General features: G+C 35.3%; 2 protein-coding genes across 2 annotated transcripts; both read right to left on the bottom strand.

Annotated features, from left to right (window-relative positions):
* Positions 1–8,704: 8,704 nt before the first annotated feature.
* LOC126697769 (peptide-N4-(N-acetyl-beta-glucosaminyl)asparagine amidase A) lies at positions 8,705–10,941 on the bottom strand. The gene has a single exon (XM_050394863.1). The coding sequence runs from the start codon at positions 10,703–10,705 to the stop codon at positions 8,975–8,977; it is 1,731 nt and encodes a 576-aa protein (XP_050250820.1). The 5' UTR covers positions 10,706–10,941; the 3' UTR covers positions 8,705–8,974.
* Positions 10,942–12,853: 1,912 nt separating this feature from the next.
* Positions 12,854–16,369, bottom strand: LOC126696655 (protein VAPYRIN-like). Its single transcript, XM_050393343.1, has 3 exons — positions 16,355–16,369; positions 14,209–15,351; positions 12,854–13,470 (listed from the first exon to the last, which is right to left on the bottom strand). The coding sequence occupies exons 1-3, from the start codon at positions 16,367–16,369 to the stop codon at positions 13,042–13,044; spliced, it is 1,587 nt and encodes a 528-aa protein (XP_050249300.1). The 3' UTR covers positions 12,854–13,041.

Below are 16,369 nucleotides of genomic sequence, written 5' to 3'. Positions count from 1 at the left end.
GGCCTCTTTGTAGTTTGTTCTCTAATTTAGCGATTAAAATACTAGTATTCCGCGAAGCTTTGACCTCTGACTTCTGAGAGAGGCGCTTTTGCGGTTTCGCCCGTAACTCTGTATTCCACACATGGTCCCTTTATGAGTCTCTTGTGGGATTGTTTAGAAAACATGTACAATTTGAATTTGGTTGGTTCTGAATTTAAAATAAAATTAAAAGCGGTCGCCCCAATCTTAAATTGAAAAAATTAAATCTTGCTTATTTAAACTGGGGGTAGAATAGTTTAACCAAAAAAAAAATTGGGGGTAGAATCAATTTTAATGTTCTAACTTTCTCTTTTAATAAAAAAATACATCAATTTTAATGAGAACTTGTACACAAAAATTTGCTAATTTAAACTTTTTTTTAAGGCTTAAACACAAAAACTGATATTTCAATTCTTAGATTTCCATTTCCGCTGAATTGGCCCCTAAGAGCTAAGACTAACTTCCATTAGTTCTTATAGGAGAGAAAATCACGTTACTAATCATGTGATTAGTGACATGATTAGTGAGTTTTCTTAATGCAAGCACATGATGGCTACAATATATTTCTCTCTATTGCTAATTAATTCATGTTATTGATTACATGATGACTACGTGATTTTCTCATTCATATAAACTCCAAACCTCAAATGGTATTTTTACACTTTTTTAAAAATATATATAGACTATATGCTTTTGAAATACAAAAATTTAAGAACCTATTTTTGGAGTAAATGTGCAAAGAATTAAATCTTAGAGAAGAGAGAGAGAAAGGCTAGTTAAGTGTGTTGACTATAGTTTGGTGGGTTAGGTAAATGCAGTGGCGGAGCTAGAATTTGAGTTGAGGGGGGGCAAAACTTGTATAAGATATATGCATTTTATGCACATATATCTTATGTATTTAAAAAGAAAAAAAATAGAAACAACAAATATGTTAAGTAGCTAAGGTGATTTTGTTCCATTAATGATTAGGAAAACAAGTATAAAATATATATACATATATTTCATTTTTCACAACTTCATCAGCAACCAAAACGAGTCAATTAAAAAAAAAAAAAAAAACCAACAACTGTTCTCACCTTCAAAACTGAAAATAAAAATGATAGTATCAAAAAAAAAAAAAAAAATTTTTTTTTGGGTGGGCTAGGGGGGGCAGTGGCCCCCCCTCGACCCAACCTGGCTCCGCCTCTGGGTAAATGGTTATGTGTATGCCCAAAACACATGTTAGCTTCATAAGGTGTCACTTGGTCTAGTTTGGAGGAATTCTTTCAAATTGAGTTGCAGCCAAACTTTATCCAACCAAACATTAATACAAACAAGTAACAATTAAGGTTATAAGTTGGTCGCACTTTATTTCAATTTAGGTTAAATATCAATCATCTTAATCATGTGATGTAATATAGGACACTATTGCTAACACATCAACCAAATAACAATTTAACAATAGAATATATTAAAGATACTACTATTTTACTACAAAAATTTTCAAAGCATAATATTAAAGGTAATTGATAGGTTACATCAAGTAGAGTGAAAACAAAATTATAAATTTTTTTTATTTTATATTTTAAAATTTGATATAGTAGTATTTTGTGATGATAGTATGTCATATGGAGTTTAGAAGACTTTTATTACTGATACATAGACCTTCATGTTAAGGGATTTTCTGTTGCTGTTTCGTAAGCCCACAGTTGTTTTCTTTTTTTTCTGCATAACATGTCCTTGTTCCCCTGCGTTTGTTTCAGGGTTGTACTGCTTCTTTATTTCAAGGTTGTCTGAAACAAGTCTCGTGAATAACATGTGTTGCTTCTTTATTTTATTTTATTATTTTAGTTTTTTATCTAATAAAATTTCTATCTCAAAAAAAGAAAAGAAAAAAAGAAGCAGATACATTTGATTTCAAATTTATTGATTAGTTTTTTTTCTTTTTTAAGATAAAGCTATTGGTTAGTTTTTATGTTAAAATGTTTTGGATTTAAAAAAAAAAAAGGGTTTTGGGTAGGGTATGGATATCCATGGATAATAAATCCGGGTAAATTTTGGGTATGGATACTGATGGGTAATGATATTCGGGTATCCATGGGTAAACTTTTTGGGTAGGGTATGGGTATACCCGATCCATACCCTACCCATGGCCATCCCTACAAGAAATTGTTTTCTATTTTAATGAAATTTTATTTACTTAAAAAAAATTAGAAGAAAAGCTAGATATCATATCATAGTAAAGACACATGGATAGTTGTGGCTTAGTTTGTAGTACTAGAATTTTTGTTGTGTTTATTCATATTTTGATGGTAAGTGTTTGTGCAATATTTGTTCATTGCCATTTTTCAGCAATTCATTTATAAATTCATAGTTATATCATTTAGATATGTTCCTGCATATTGTCCATGTAATAAGAAACAAATAGAATGCCACAAAATCCAAATGGACGAGGGAAAAAAATGACCCTTGTGGAAGGGAAAGAAACAGAATATGGAGAAAGTGGGACAATTGTAATCAACTCCCAAGATTATACTTAAATGTAGTCATCCTTATTCATCATAAGGTTGAATCAGGGGTTTGTAATAATGGATGGAACTATAATTTGGAGTCCTTTGTGCACAACAATCATGTTATTTCTAGACATTAGTTTGAAAAGCATTTTGTTCTCAATCATAATAAATACGAGATTACGCTGAAACAGTAGTTGGAGAAGAGAAAAAAGAAAAAGAAAAAGGAAAATAATTGGGATGATGAGTATTTGAAATGGAAGGTATATCAGCCAGAGGAGAAGGCTAGAAAAATTATACAGGGCATACTCCATATGGTTAGTGAGCTTCACTCTCGTGGTTTTTTTCGTGAATTTTTGTACCATCCTAAAAATTTTGCAATCCAAGATAAAGACTTAGTGATAGGAGGTGATCACAAGAACAGTAAACATGTCTTCCTCATACACAAAAATCATAAATTGAAGGATAGTTCTGTTGTTCCATCAAATAATAATACCCAGCAAGGTGACAAGCTTGCGGTGTCAAATTTGATTTTCAATCAAATTCTTGGAGCTACTACATCTAATGAGAAATGGTGGTACCACAATATCCTTAGAAGCTACATGAACTACTTGAACAAATTAATCATGTGAGTTCCAACCAATGGAAACTTCTTGTTAACCACCCATCTTTGTGGCATTGGAAGTCAAGATTTAGTTCCACTAAATGTCTGGATGCATTATGTGAATGCTAATCCAACTTCTTATACGTATCAACATATGATAAATGGATTTAGAAAAATTACTATATTGGGTTGGAGAGAAAACATTCACTACAAAAAAGCAAGTTTGTAGTCACGTTTTTAAAACGCACCTATACCTCCTAAAAACGTGGGTATAGGTCAATTTGAGCTATACTCGCGTTTTCTATAACGAAGTTTCATAGTGTTGGTATTACACTATGGCAATAGACTCAACTAGTCTATACTAGCGTTTTCAAAAGTGCTATTATAGATCTTTCACCTATAGTAGCGTTTTTAAAACATTAGTATAAGGTTTTTATAAAAATAATAATAATAATAAATTATCACCTATAGTTGCATTTTTAAAATGCTAGTATAGGGTTTTATTTTGTTGTAATTTTCACTTATAGCTGCATTTTTAAAACATCAGTATAGGTTTTTTTTTTTTTTTTTTTTTTTTGGGCAGTTCATAGAAATTTTTTTTTCCACAAAATTTCTTTAAAACTACTGGGTAGTTTTGGTAGAAGCATTTTTTTTTTTTGTGGTAGAAGCATTTTTAAAATCATAGAATAGGGTTTTTTTATTTATTTATTTAAATTTTAACCTATAGTCGCGTTTTTAAAACGCTAGTATAAGGTTTTTTATGTTGTAATTTTCACCTATAGCTATGTTTTTAACCTATAGCTATGTTTTTAAAACGTTGGTATAGGTTTTTTTTTTTTTTTTTTTTTTTTTTTTTTTAATTTTTAATTTCACTTATAGTTGCATTTTTAAAACATTGATATAGGTTTTTTTTTTTTTTTTCTTCGGGTAGTTCACAGAATTTGTTTTTTTTTTTTTTCCCACAACATTTCTTCAAAACTACTCGGCAGTATTGGTAGCAGCGTTTTTAAAATGCTAGTATAGGGTTTTTTTTGTTGTTGTAATTTTCATCTATAGCCATGTTTTAAAAAACTTTATATATTGGCCTTTTCTTTTTATGATATCAATATATTCAATTATCTTTTTATTAAATTTTGTCTAATTTAATTTTTGGAATGACTACCTGAAAAACATTCATGGTGCCACCATTGGCCTCACATCAAGTTGGGATTGGTATGATTTGAATTTTTTTGTTGGGATTGGCAAATGTTTGATGAATGTCAAAGCAGAAATAATGGCGTTAGTTCCAGAGAAACAATTTTGTTTCGGTTAAATTGGTTTTGAACTCGGGACTAAGAAGGAAAAACCAGTACTAGGGGTGTGCAAAAAACCTGCCAACCCGCCAAACCCAACCTACCAGGTTGGGTCGGTTTTTAGGGCTTGGTGGGTTGGGTTGGGTTACAATTTTTTTTTAATAGTGGGTCGGGTTGGGTTTGGGTCGGGTTGGGTTTGGGTCATAAAATTACAAATCCACCAAACTCGACCCGACCCACCCATATTTTAATATATGTTTAAAATATATTATATATTTAATAATTTTTTTTTAAAAAAAAACCAGCTATAAAGCACTTCCTCAGTTCCTACTATCATAAATAATATAAAATCTTATTAGTTCTTTTAATATATATTTAAATATATTATATAATTAATAAAAAAAATTAAAAATTTAGATATATTTTGTTTATAACTGAGTTAAGAACTCATGTATATTTTGTTTTTATAAGTGAATTAGGATACTAGTTTATTTATATTTTATTTATCAACTCAGTTGGATACTTAAACATATTTTATTTACAACTAAGTTGGAATATTAGTTTATATATTAATGTATATTTTGTTTATCAACTCAGGTGGTAAGTGTGATTTTTTTTTCTACTCAATTTAATAAAAAAATTGTCCAACCCATGGATTCAACTTGACCCAACCCAACCCAACCCAACCCATGGTTGGGTCAGGTTGGGTTGAGTTGAATTTTTTTTACCCATCATGGTGGGTTGGGTCAAAAAATCTCCTCAATCTGACCCAATCCGACCCATGCATACCCCTAACCATTACACTGAATGTGCTTTTTATGAAACAAGAATTTCTTGACTTCAAAGATTAATTTGTTATGCACAGAACTGTGAGAATATGTTTTTAGGCAAAACAAGAAATGTTAGTTCAAGACGTGGCAAAGATCTATGACTCCACTTGCATACCTACATATGGAGTATTCTGGGACTGACATGGCTTCCATCTTCTATTCTTGTGTGCTGTGGCTAAGAATGAATTGGAGAAGCTCTCAATGATATGAGGAACAAGGGGTTTTTGAATCTTTCAAGACACAGCGTTGTATTTACTATTTATAAGGTAATTTGCAAGGCATCAGAAAGCCCGGCCCACTTTAATACCCAATTAATGCAGTAATATTTAAGTTTCAATTAATAAATGTTTATTTTAGGAATTTTCTATAAAAATTACTCTGCTAAGTAATAAAGTTACATCCGAAACTGGGTTTTTCTTTTTTCTTATCTTTAGGTAAATATTTAACAGTTGAATTGATTTTAATTTTTTATTTTTATATAAATTTTGTAGATTATTTTTTATTTTTTAGTTTCGACTAAATTATTGACCCTTTTTATAATGTAAATTCGTAATCTTCCTCGCTCCTCTCACATTGTTTTACCAATAGCAATCTGCGGTTAGTTTTTGTTTTTGTTGTTGTTGTTATCTCTGCCCCCTGATTATCTTTGTTTTATGTTTTTTTTCCAATGCATTTGTGATTATTTGTGGCTAATCTTAGGTCTGTTGGGTGTGCATTTGAACTGAACTTGATGTGGTTGTTCATGTGATTGGGTTTTAATTAGATGAGAAGCTCTATTAGCTTTGAGAGCTCTTCTTGAAGCATGGCATTGACTTTTATGAGCACTTCTTCAATAAAATTGTTTGGGGACAACGTTGACAATACCTTATTTATGCAGAATAAAAGTTCATATTATCACTACTCATTTGGCATCCTGATCTTAATGAGAACAGTGCTAGCAATGCAGCAGTTGTTCATATGACATGGTTAGCCCCAAAAGCCAAGGTCTTCTTTGCAGATAAAATGGTAATTTTATTTATATTGTATCGTTGATGGTTACTTGGTTTTGTTTCTAGTGTTGAAAGTTCTCTTTCTAATTCAATTCCAGTATTTTGGGCATGGTAATTTTTACTTTATGATTTTTGATACCTGGGTTGAATGTCTTATAATGTGTTGTTTTGCACATCATAGGTAATAAAGGATCTAATTAATGTCATTTTCTAAAAGTTTGAAGTGAAATATTTTCCTATAGCTATAACCATGTTTGTTTATGATAGTTACCTACATTATCTATTTTTAATCCTGTTAAAAATTTAAAAATGCTTATTCAACTTTCTCGCTCAAAATATCAGTGATTGGTTTCTTTGCTCATATTTGTAATTTGATTACTTATATATTTTTGTCTTTCATATTCATTGGTCTTTTACAGATAATGCAAGGGAGGTTTAATTGATTCACACAATCAGAAATGGAATTTAGAAGCATATAATTTAGCTTGATATTAGTAAGATCTTAGAAGCATATCATTTAGTTTGAATATATATGTCTTAGATCCAAATTTGCATGCATACTTCGAAGATGGATTTTTGTGTCCCTGATCCAAATTTGACATCACTAAGATCTTAAAAGTTAAAAGCATATCATTCTTGAGCCAAAGAAAGTGTGTGTAGGAATTTCCATCTTAGATGGAGGATCAATTAAAGTTTTCGATTTGGATGATAAGTAATCAAAGGAGAAAGTGAGTAGTCCAAATGAAGGCACCAAAACCCTAGAGCTTTACGTTAGCGGACCTACAGGTCGGGCCAAGGAGAATCCAGAGATGGTCTAGTATAGGGGTAGTTGTTAACTTGTTCGTGATAGTGGAAGCTAATTAGGATTATGAAGTGCAGTGCAATTTGCTATGAATTCAGGGCTTTAAGAAGTGGAGACCAAGTGTGCATTCAAAAGTCTGGTAGAAGAAGTAAAGTCGGCTGGACACACCAATTTGTGAATTGGCCACATTCTTAATGATGTTAAAGTGCTTGACTCTTGTATCAAGAGTATATGTTTCTCTTACTGCCTTTCTCAAGCAAATTGACCATCAGAGAAGTTAGCATGTGAAGGAAAGAACCACACTAATGTAATATATTGGCTAGAAGAATCCCCTTCATGTATTAGAGCATCTGTAGCAGGTGTGCCATATGTCAAATTTTTGGCATTTGGCACACCAGACCCCAAAATATGAGCCTCATGAAATGTGCCATATGCCAAAAATTTTGGCACACCGTTACAATACCGTCTCAAATATGAGACGGTACGGACAACAATTGTAAAATTAAATATTATTATTTTATGGCATTTTTCTCTCTCCTCTTCCACATATATCTCTCTCCATCTTCTCTCTTTGTCACTCTCTATCTCTTCCCTCTCCTCCCTGTTCAAGAAAGTTGATCAAGATCACTCTCTAGTCCTCGCTGCTGATCTCGCCGCCTCATTCTCTAGCCCTCACCACCAACCTTTAGATCTCTTTTAATCGAGTTATGGGTGTAAGATTTGGGATGGGTTTTGATGTGGGTTTTGGGTTGGCGTTTTGGATTGGCGTTGTGTGGGTTGTGGGTCGAGGTTTTGGGTCCATTGGGCTGGAGTTTTAGGCCGATTGTTGGTTGAGTTTAGGTCGGCGTTTTATTCTCTGGTTTGTTGGTTGGTTTGGCTTTTTTTTTTTTTTTTTTTTAAAGGTGGCATTGGTGGATGTAGGGGTTTGTGCCGGTGGTGGCTGTCGGTGTTGTTGCGGTAGTGGATATTGATAGTTGGTGGTTGTGCTGTTGATGTTGCTGCTGTTGTTGATGTTGATGATAATGGGGAGGAGATAATATATTATTTTAATGTGTAATAAATATTATTTTAATGTATAGAATTGAATGATAAAACATCTGATGAATGAAATATTGTAAAATGATGTGGTAAAATAATAAAGTAGACTTTTGGTGTGTCAAAACGACATTTTTTATGAAATAGCTGATGGTGATGCTCTAAGGTCTACTAGACAATGATATACCTATTACTTAATGATTATATAGTTTAAATATAATATACACTATCATACTCTTCAAAAAAGAAAAGTTTTGCTTCTCTTTGAAACATTGATAGGTTTCAATTAAATTATAAGACTCTTGACAAGAAATTGTTTTCTATTTTAATGAATTTTTTTTACTTGATAATAAATTAGAAGAAAAGCTAGATATCATATCATAGTTAAGACACATGGATAGTTGTGGTTTAGTTTGTAGTACTAGAATTTTTGTTGTGTTTATTCATATTTTGATGGTAAGTGTCTACGCAAAATTTGTTCACTACCATTTTTCAGCAGTTCATTTATAAATTCATACTTATATCATTTAGATACGTTCCTGCATATTGTCCATGTAATAAGAAACACATAGAATGCAGAATGCCACAAAATCCAAATGGACGAGGAAAAAAAAAAAAAGAGTACAAATTCAGATGCACACGGAGTACATAGTAATAGTAGTTTCAAATTCTCTGCATCACAACAACAATCACACAACCAAGTCTTAATCCAAAATTTATGGGGGTCAATTTTGGTCCTTAAGTATATTCAACAGACTACCAGGTTGATCAAATGTAATCTTTTTTACCATTCTAATTTAAACGAAATCATACAAATTCACATACACAACTACACCTATAAAGATTTGACCAAAAAAAAGAGGATAAGAAAATAAAAAAGATTGCAACCATTCTTCCTAATTCTGAAACAAGAGATTAGACTGAAGAAAGGCAAGCAGAGGTGGTTTTGTCTTTAATGAGCTTACCATCGTTCGATTTTACAGTCCGCGTGTAGCATCTAAAGTCATCCCTGTAACTAAAGCTTTGTTTGGTAGTGGCTGCACCAGAGAGAACCGAATGATCCTTCACCATCATCCATCCTTCAGAATCCTGCACATTATGAACAATACTAACAAAACTTTTTTGTCTATACCTCTCTTTCAACACATGTGAAACATTAGTGACAAGCATATACGTATCCTTCTTCGGTCCAGGTAAATTCGAAGTAACGACAACAAGAGGGTATCTCCTATGAACACTAAACCAAGAAATCACGCTGCCTAAATCGCTAAGCACCTTCACATATCTCACTGCTTTAATTTTCTGCTTAACGAATTTATAAGCTCCATTCATCTCAAATCTTACTGTATTCTTCAACCTGTAGTTTTGTGAAGAAATCGTAGTCAAATTGCCTAAACTCGACTTAACCCACCCTACAAACTTAGCTTTCCTCTCTGCCTCTACTTTGAATGACCCATCAAGAAGCTTAAAATCCTCTTTACGCTTAATCTTCAATCTTGGACTCTCATAAATGACAGACTTTGCTTTAACTTTTCGCGAGCTATGATCAACCCAAAGGTGCAAATTGGCATTCACAAGCCAATACGAAATTCCGTCAGTCACTCCAAACCCAATCCTATGAGCTTTTTTATCCACCAACATGCCCAAAAATGGTGTCAAATCAAAATCGTAAGAAGGAAGATTAAACGCTCCAATTGCCACAACCGGTTCCCAAAGCAACGGGTTAACCCCGCCCGCGAACATAACCGGAAACGGAGACTCCGACCCGACAAATTTCCCATCAATCGTGACATAAACCTCTCTATAAGCTCCGTTACCTCGTTCGGTAGTTAGGTTGTTGGTTTTGATATACGAAGTCGCCGGGTTCGAGTACCAGAACTCGTCGTTTCCGTGAAACGACGCGTATAATTCCAAAACGGCACGGTAAGTATTCCGTGGTATTCGGATACTTTTGGACTGTACATCTTCGGATTCGATTCGAAACCAAAACCCCTTATCGCCCCGATCCGATATTGGGATTATAAAATCAGCTGGCGGGTCATATAGACCGCCAAGACCTTGCCACGTGTTAACCCTATCTGAAATCAGAGATGGAGGAGGAGATCTAACGGTGTTATCTTTGTAATAAAAGATACTAACGGTGACGTGGTAAACGCCGGTGTAGACATGGTTAACGATGTTTTCGAGCATCATGGTGAGGTTAAGGTCGGAGCGAACGAGGAGAGAGGAGTACCTTGTGATGTCTTTCCGAACCTTCCAGAAGATTCCACACCTGGTCGGCTCCGCCGTGCTTGTGCGGAGAAGCTCCGCTCCGCCGAGCCACAAGCCGGCTATGCGGTCGTACTGTTCGCCTCTTGACTCGGCGCGGAACTCGAGTGCCACGTGGGACCAAGGGGAGAGGCAATCGGACGGCGGGGAGTAGAGGGTGGAGAAAGGAGGGGCGTTGATTGTGTCGGCGAAGGAGTGACGTAGGATTTGTTTTGAGCATGATGGGACTAGGAAATCGGACGGTAGGGGACGAGTGAGTTCTAAGTATTCTCTGGGTTTGTGATTGGAGGGTAGGGATTTGGTGTAACGGTCTGGGGAAGAGGATGGTGAGACTGGGGCGGTGAAGAAGAGAAGCAAGAGAGAGAGGAAGATGGACATTTTTGGGAGACACTTTCAAGCTTTTTAGGAAGCTTCGAGCATTTTAAGCGTCTATGCAGTTCCTTGCTTGAATAGGTTTGGTTTCAATTGCTTAAAAAGGGGGCTTCATGGTGATGTTATGTAACTAAATAATTGAAGGGTGAATGAATAGGATAATATAAAGCATTTAGTCATGTAGATTTCTGTGTGAAGTGAATACAGATTTTTTTTTTTTTTTTTTTTGATTAAAGAGTCTTGTGCACAAAATTCATCTCACTTTTATATGGATTTGGATACGTTTATGCAAACACAGAATGTTGATGAAAGAGGGAACATTACAATTTGGACAAAGGGGTTGTTTTTTCCTCCTATAAAGAGCCTCTACAGATATATTTCTCTTCTACTAGTGGAAAGCATTGTAGTCCATTGGAAATAATAAATATTACAAAACTTATTTATTTTTGGGTGAAGCTTAGTGCACTGGACATTGAAGCAACACATGGCCTTTTGTGAACCAGTAAATCTTTTATTAAAGTAGATTGCAGCCAACAAGATCTCTTGATATAATTTATAGAGATAATGGTACATCAAATTTGTAATAATTCAGTTGAATTTATGATGTCATGATTGCAATCTTGATGTCCGTTAAATAACAAACATAAAATTTATTAGTCAAGAGTATTGTAGTTCAATGTTATTGCCTAATTCTATCGAGGAGGTTTGCCTTAGTTTGAATTCCCCTTCCCACTTACTGTATTTGTAGATCACATTCACAAGGGAACAAACAAATATTGCATTGGTAAATCATAACAGAACTGAGTTTGGGTTGGGGGGCTTGGCTTTTAGTCAAATGTCCAATAAGTGAAACATGTAGAATAATTATTCAAATGCCTGTTAACCAATGCACATATTTAACACTTTCTGCAAAAATTATCTAGTATAAGAACATTCATAAAATGGAAGGTCTTGCATTGCAATCCAAACACCTCCCCCCCAACCCACACACACAGGAAAAAAGAAGAAGCTCTAGTGTGGTTTTTAACTTTTTATTTTACAAAATTGTATTCCAGTATATGAATAATGAATTGGTCGAATAGATACTCAACTAGGAGAAAGGGTGCATATTAACAATAATGGGAAGAAAGCTATGGCACTTTCAAGCTTTTTAGGAAGCTTCAAGGATTTTAAGCGTGTATGCAGTTCCTTGCTTGAATAGGTTTGGTTTCAATTGCTTAAAAAAGGGACTTGATGGTGATGTTGTGCAACTGAATAATTGAAGGGTGAATGAATAGGATAATATAAAGCATTTAGTCATGTAGATTTCTGTGTGAAGTGAATACTGTTTTTTTTTTTTTTTTTTGCTTAAAGAGGCTTTCGCACAAAATTCATCTCACTTTTATGGATTTGGATACTTTTATGCAAACACAGAGTGTTGATGAAAGAGGGAACATTACAATTTGGTCAAAGGGGTTGATTTTTCCTCCTATAAAGAGCCTCTACAGATATATTTCTCTTCTACTAGTGGAAAGCATTGTAGTCCATTGGAAATAATAAATATTACAAAACTTATTTATTTTTGGGTGAAGCTTAGTGCACTGGACATTGAAGCAACACATGGCCTTTTGTGAACCAGTGCACCGGAACACTAGATGCAAGTCAAATCCTTTATTAAAATAGATCGCAGCCAACAAGATCTCTTGATATAATTTATAGAGATAATGGTACATCAAATCTGTAATAATTCAGTTGAATTTATGATGTCATGATTGCAGTCTTGACGTCCATTAAATAACAAATATAAAATTTATTAGTTAAGAGTCTTGTAGCTTAATGTCATTGTATAATTCTATCGAGGAGGTTTGCCTGAGTTTGAATTCCCCTTCCCACTTACTGTATTTGTAGAACAAATTCACAAGGGAACAAACAAATATTGTATTGGTAAATCATAACAGAACTGAGTTTGGGGCCTTGGCTTTTAGTCAAATGTCCAATAAGTGAAACATGTAGAATTATTATTCAAATGCCTGTTAACCAAAGCACATATTTAACACTTTCTGCAAAAATTATCTAGTATAAGAACAATCATAAAATGAAAGGTCTTGCATTGCAAAATCCACACCCCCCCCCCCCCCCACCCACACGCACACACACCAAAAAAAAAAGCTCTAGTTTGGTTTTTAACCTTTTATTTTACAAAATTGTATTCCAGTATATGAATAATGAATCGGTCGCATAGATACTCATCTAGGAGAAAGGGTGCATATTAACAACAACATGAAGAAAGCTATGGTACTTACATGGAACCAAACCTTGTGGTATACAAGCTTACGTAGGTTAATTCATTGAAAGATGGATCCTCAGGAAGATGAAAAGGCTGTAATACAAGAGGAGGCTCCCCTGCTTATGAGGAACTCAGAGATATCATCATAACACATGGCTCTAGCTAAGTAGAGAGGGGTAACACCCTTTATGGTCCTGGCATTAACATCAGCTCCCTTGTCCACCAATACCTCAACTGTCTCTAGGTTACCACCCTCCACAGCCAAATGCAATGGTACATGGCCTTCATTGTCCTTGCATTCCAAGTCTATCCCGAATTTAACAAGCATCAGCACTGCATCCCTGTGCCCTTTGATAGCTGCTGCATGGAGTGCTGTCAACCCGTATTGGTCGCAGTAGTTCATGCTTGCGCCTTTCTGCAGCAGTGACTCAAGGCGCTCTAGCTCTCCCCGCCTTGCAGCCATTAGCACTTGTTCTCCTCGTTCCAGAATCTCCACAACCTCTTTCTGCATGAGACATACAATCATTTGATTAAAAAAGAGACTAGAGAGAGAATATAGAATTAGATTAATTAAAAGATTATGCATAGTGATCAGGAAAACACCATTATTTAATTCGCCTAACAACATTTCTCTTGTTAATACCTTATATCTACATCTTGTTTTCACCCATTAAACTCTACAATTGGGTGCATTATGAAAGACCATTGCATTAGCTTTAGTTTTTGTTACATATTAGTTTTGCAATTGCATACAGCAAATGACAAGATGCTAGTTTGTGGTCCAAGTTAAGGGTGACCAAATCTATAAAACCAATGGTTTTATACATATGATTTATAGAAACACAGCCACAATTGACAGCAAAAGGGTAGTATATAATGTCATAGTGCTGCCATGCCTTCATTCACAGTGGTATAATTTATAGATGTATGTTCTATGATATTTACTCTTTATCCTTATATAGAGACATTAATTGGTTTTTTTTAGGCTGGATTCGAACCTAGCCCTCCTATTTGAGGGCAAAAATTCCAGTTAAGTAAATTGGAATCTACATTAATCACAAATTTAATTTGCTTAAATAATGTAAACAAAAAAAAAGTACATACAAATAGAAATATTTATAACGAATTAACGATCATTAGTGTTTTCTATATGCTTACTAGCCCATCCAGTCTCTGCTATTTAGTAGTACATGGGTTGAGTTTAGATTCTCACTCACTATCCAGTTTCTTTTACAGTACTTACATGTTCCTTGTCACGAGCAACATCAACTGCTGATTGTCCACGATCATTGGTGATTGTTGGATCCGCACCAAAATCCATCAGCATCTCCACCATCCGACGGTTCCCATTAGCCGCTGCCCTATGCAAAGCTGTGCGACCATCCTTACACTTTGTGCTCGTATCCACACCCGATTCTAGCAACAGCTTCGCACACCCAATATTTCCTTTACTCGCAGCCAAATCCAAAGGCGTACGACCCTCTTTATCTCTACAATCCAACGACCTGTATTCCTTTAACTTTATCAAACTCAGCATCTCGTCCGTCTGATCAAACGCCACCGCCACGTGTAACTCGTCCAAACCCTTCGATGCCCACCTCGATTCCATCACATGACTCGCATTGTTATCCAATCTCACACGTGACTCAATCTTCAGCCCCGCTTCAACTAGCAAGTTAACCATCTCATCGGGGCTGACCAACTGAGTAGCAACTCGGAGCAGCGACTCGGCTTCTCTGGGTGTCAACTCGGTGAGAATAAATTTCTGCCGCTTGATTAAGTTCCTGACAGCTTCCACGTCACCACGGCCGACAGCGTGCCTGAGAAGTACGGGACCCACGAAGGCAACCTTGAGTTTGAGGTCCTGAGTTGACCCGTGGGGCCTAGAGGAAAACCACGAGTTGATCGAGTCGGGGTGAGTTGACTCGGACGGGTTTGTGGTGAACTCGGAAGCTTTGACGAGGAAACGGTCTGATGGTGAGCGAGGAAAGGTGGGTGGGAATTGGGTTTGGGGTTTGAGAATGATTTGGAATGTGGCGTAGGATAAGGGAGGAACGAGTCCACTCGGCGGGTTGACTAGGAATTTGTTGGGTGAAGAGGTTTGGACCTTGAAAGCAATGGGGGTGGTGGCGCACAGTGATCTGAGGCGCACGTTAGCACGGCATTTGCAGTTGAGTGCAAAGTCTATTCGCACCTCTTGCTCTAACACTTCTACTAGTCTCTCCATTGACAGAGTGAAGAGGAAGAGTGAGAGTGAGAGAAAGGAGGTGTGTATGAAACAATATAGGAAGAATATTGGTGTGCTTGAGAATTCACGTGATTCTGTGGGACCGAGAAAAGCGTCTGGCCTGGCAATTTGGCAAAATCTTTGTCTTGTTCTCTGACTCTAACTTCCAGTTTGGACTGTGTCATGTGATAGACTGATAGTTTTTTTTGGTAAACGATAGACTGATAGTTGCATTCTTGCAATTCTTCTTTCTTTCTTTTTTTTTTCTTTTTTTTTGGTAAATAATCAATTTATAATAAACTTCAAAGTTTTCAAGACAAAGGGGATGATTTGGACCAATCTCTGGAAGCCGAGAAAGTGACCCAACAGAGAAGAGAAAAAATGTTTAAACAATGAAGTGATTATATTTAACAATTATATAAGATCAAATATAGAACCTACTCTAGCTTGCACCATAATATAAATCCCAATTTAAATCAATCTCACTTCTACCATCAAATCCCAATTAAATAATAGATATTATATGTCATCAAACAATGACAATTGTATGGACCAGATTTGAGTCTCTAATCCAAAAAGTGGACGAACTTAAGTCCAAAAAGTCCAAAACAATGAATTTGTAGAAAGTGAGTTGGAAAATTGAGTTTTAGTAAATCAAACAACAAGCAAGGTAGATCTTGATGACAAGAAAGTGAAGATAGACAAGTTTAAACTAAAAGAAAATCGTCATCGGCATAGTTTGAAGAGATTTGTTCTTATATATTGATGCTCAAGTTTGATTGCAAGTTCAGTTCTCAATTGCTACAGTGTTTTTCTTTTAATTTCTCAATCCTTTCTCCATGGAGAGTCTTTTACATTATATAGTTCCCTTTAGGCGATCTTGACCCTCCACTTGTTAATCATTTGAGCCACTACTTGAGTGCTTGTCCCATCGGACACCCTCACAGATACTCTGTAAGTTGGGGCGACCAAGACAGCACTGTTCAGGGGTCTTCTCCCCATAAATACGGCCAGAGAGTTAGCTGCAGAGCATTTAATGCGGTAGTAGCAGTTTTTTCTTAGATATTTCTTAGCTCCCATTTTGTCTCGTACGTTCATAGTGTATATTCTTAACAACAGAACTTCCACTTCCTGGAGTGTCACTCTAGATAATAGAACTCACCTTCTGACCCCTCAT

This window comes from Quercus robur, chromosome 8, assembly GCF_932294415.1.
Source record: "Quercus robur chromosome 8, dhQueRobu3.1, whole genome shotgun sequence".
Taxonomy (NCBI): domain Eukaryota; kingdom Viridiplantae; phylum Streptophyta; class Magnoliopsida; order Fagales; family Fagaceae; genus Quercus; species Quercus robur.
This window is presented reverse-complemented; position numbering and strand designations above follow the sequence as displayed.

Coding starts and splice junctions, on each gene's coding strand:
- LOC126696655 (XM_050393343.1), bottom strand. Junction 13,471..14,208: donor TTGCTCGTGACAAGGAACAT/GTAAGTACTGTA, acceptor TGTCTCATGCAG/AAAGAGGTTGTGGAGATTCT.
- LOC126697769 (XM_050394863.1), bottom strand. CDS start 10,705: ATGTCCATCTTCCTCTCTCTCTTGCTTCTCTTCTTCACCGCCCCAGTC.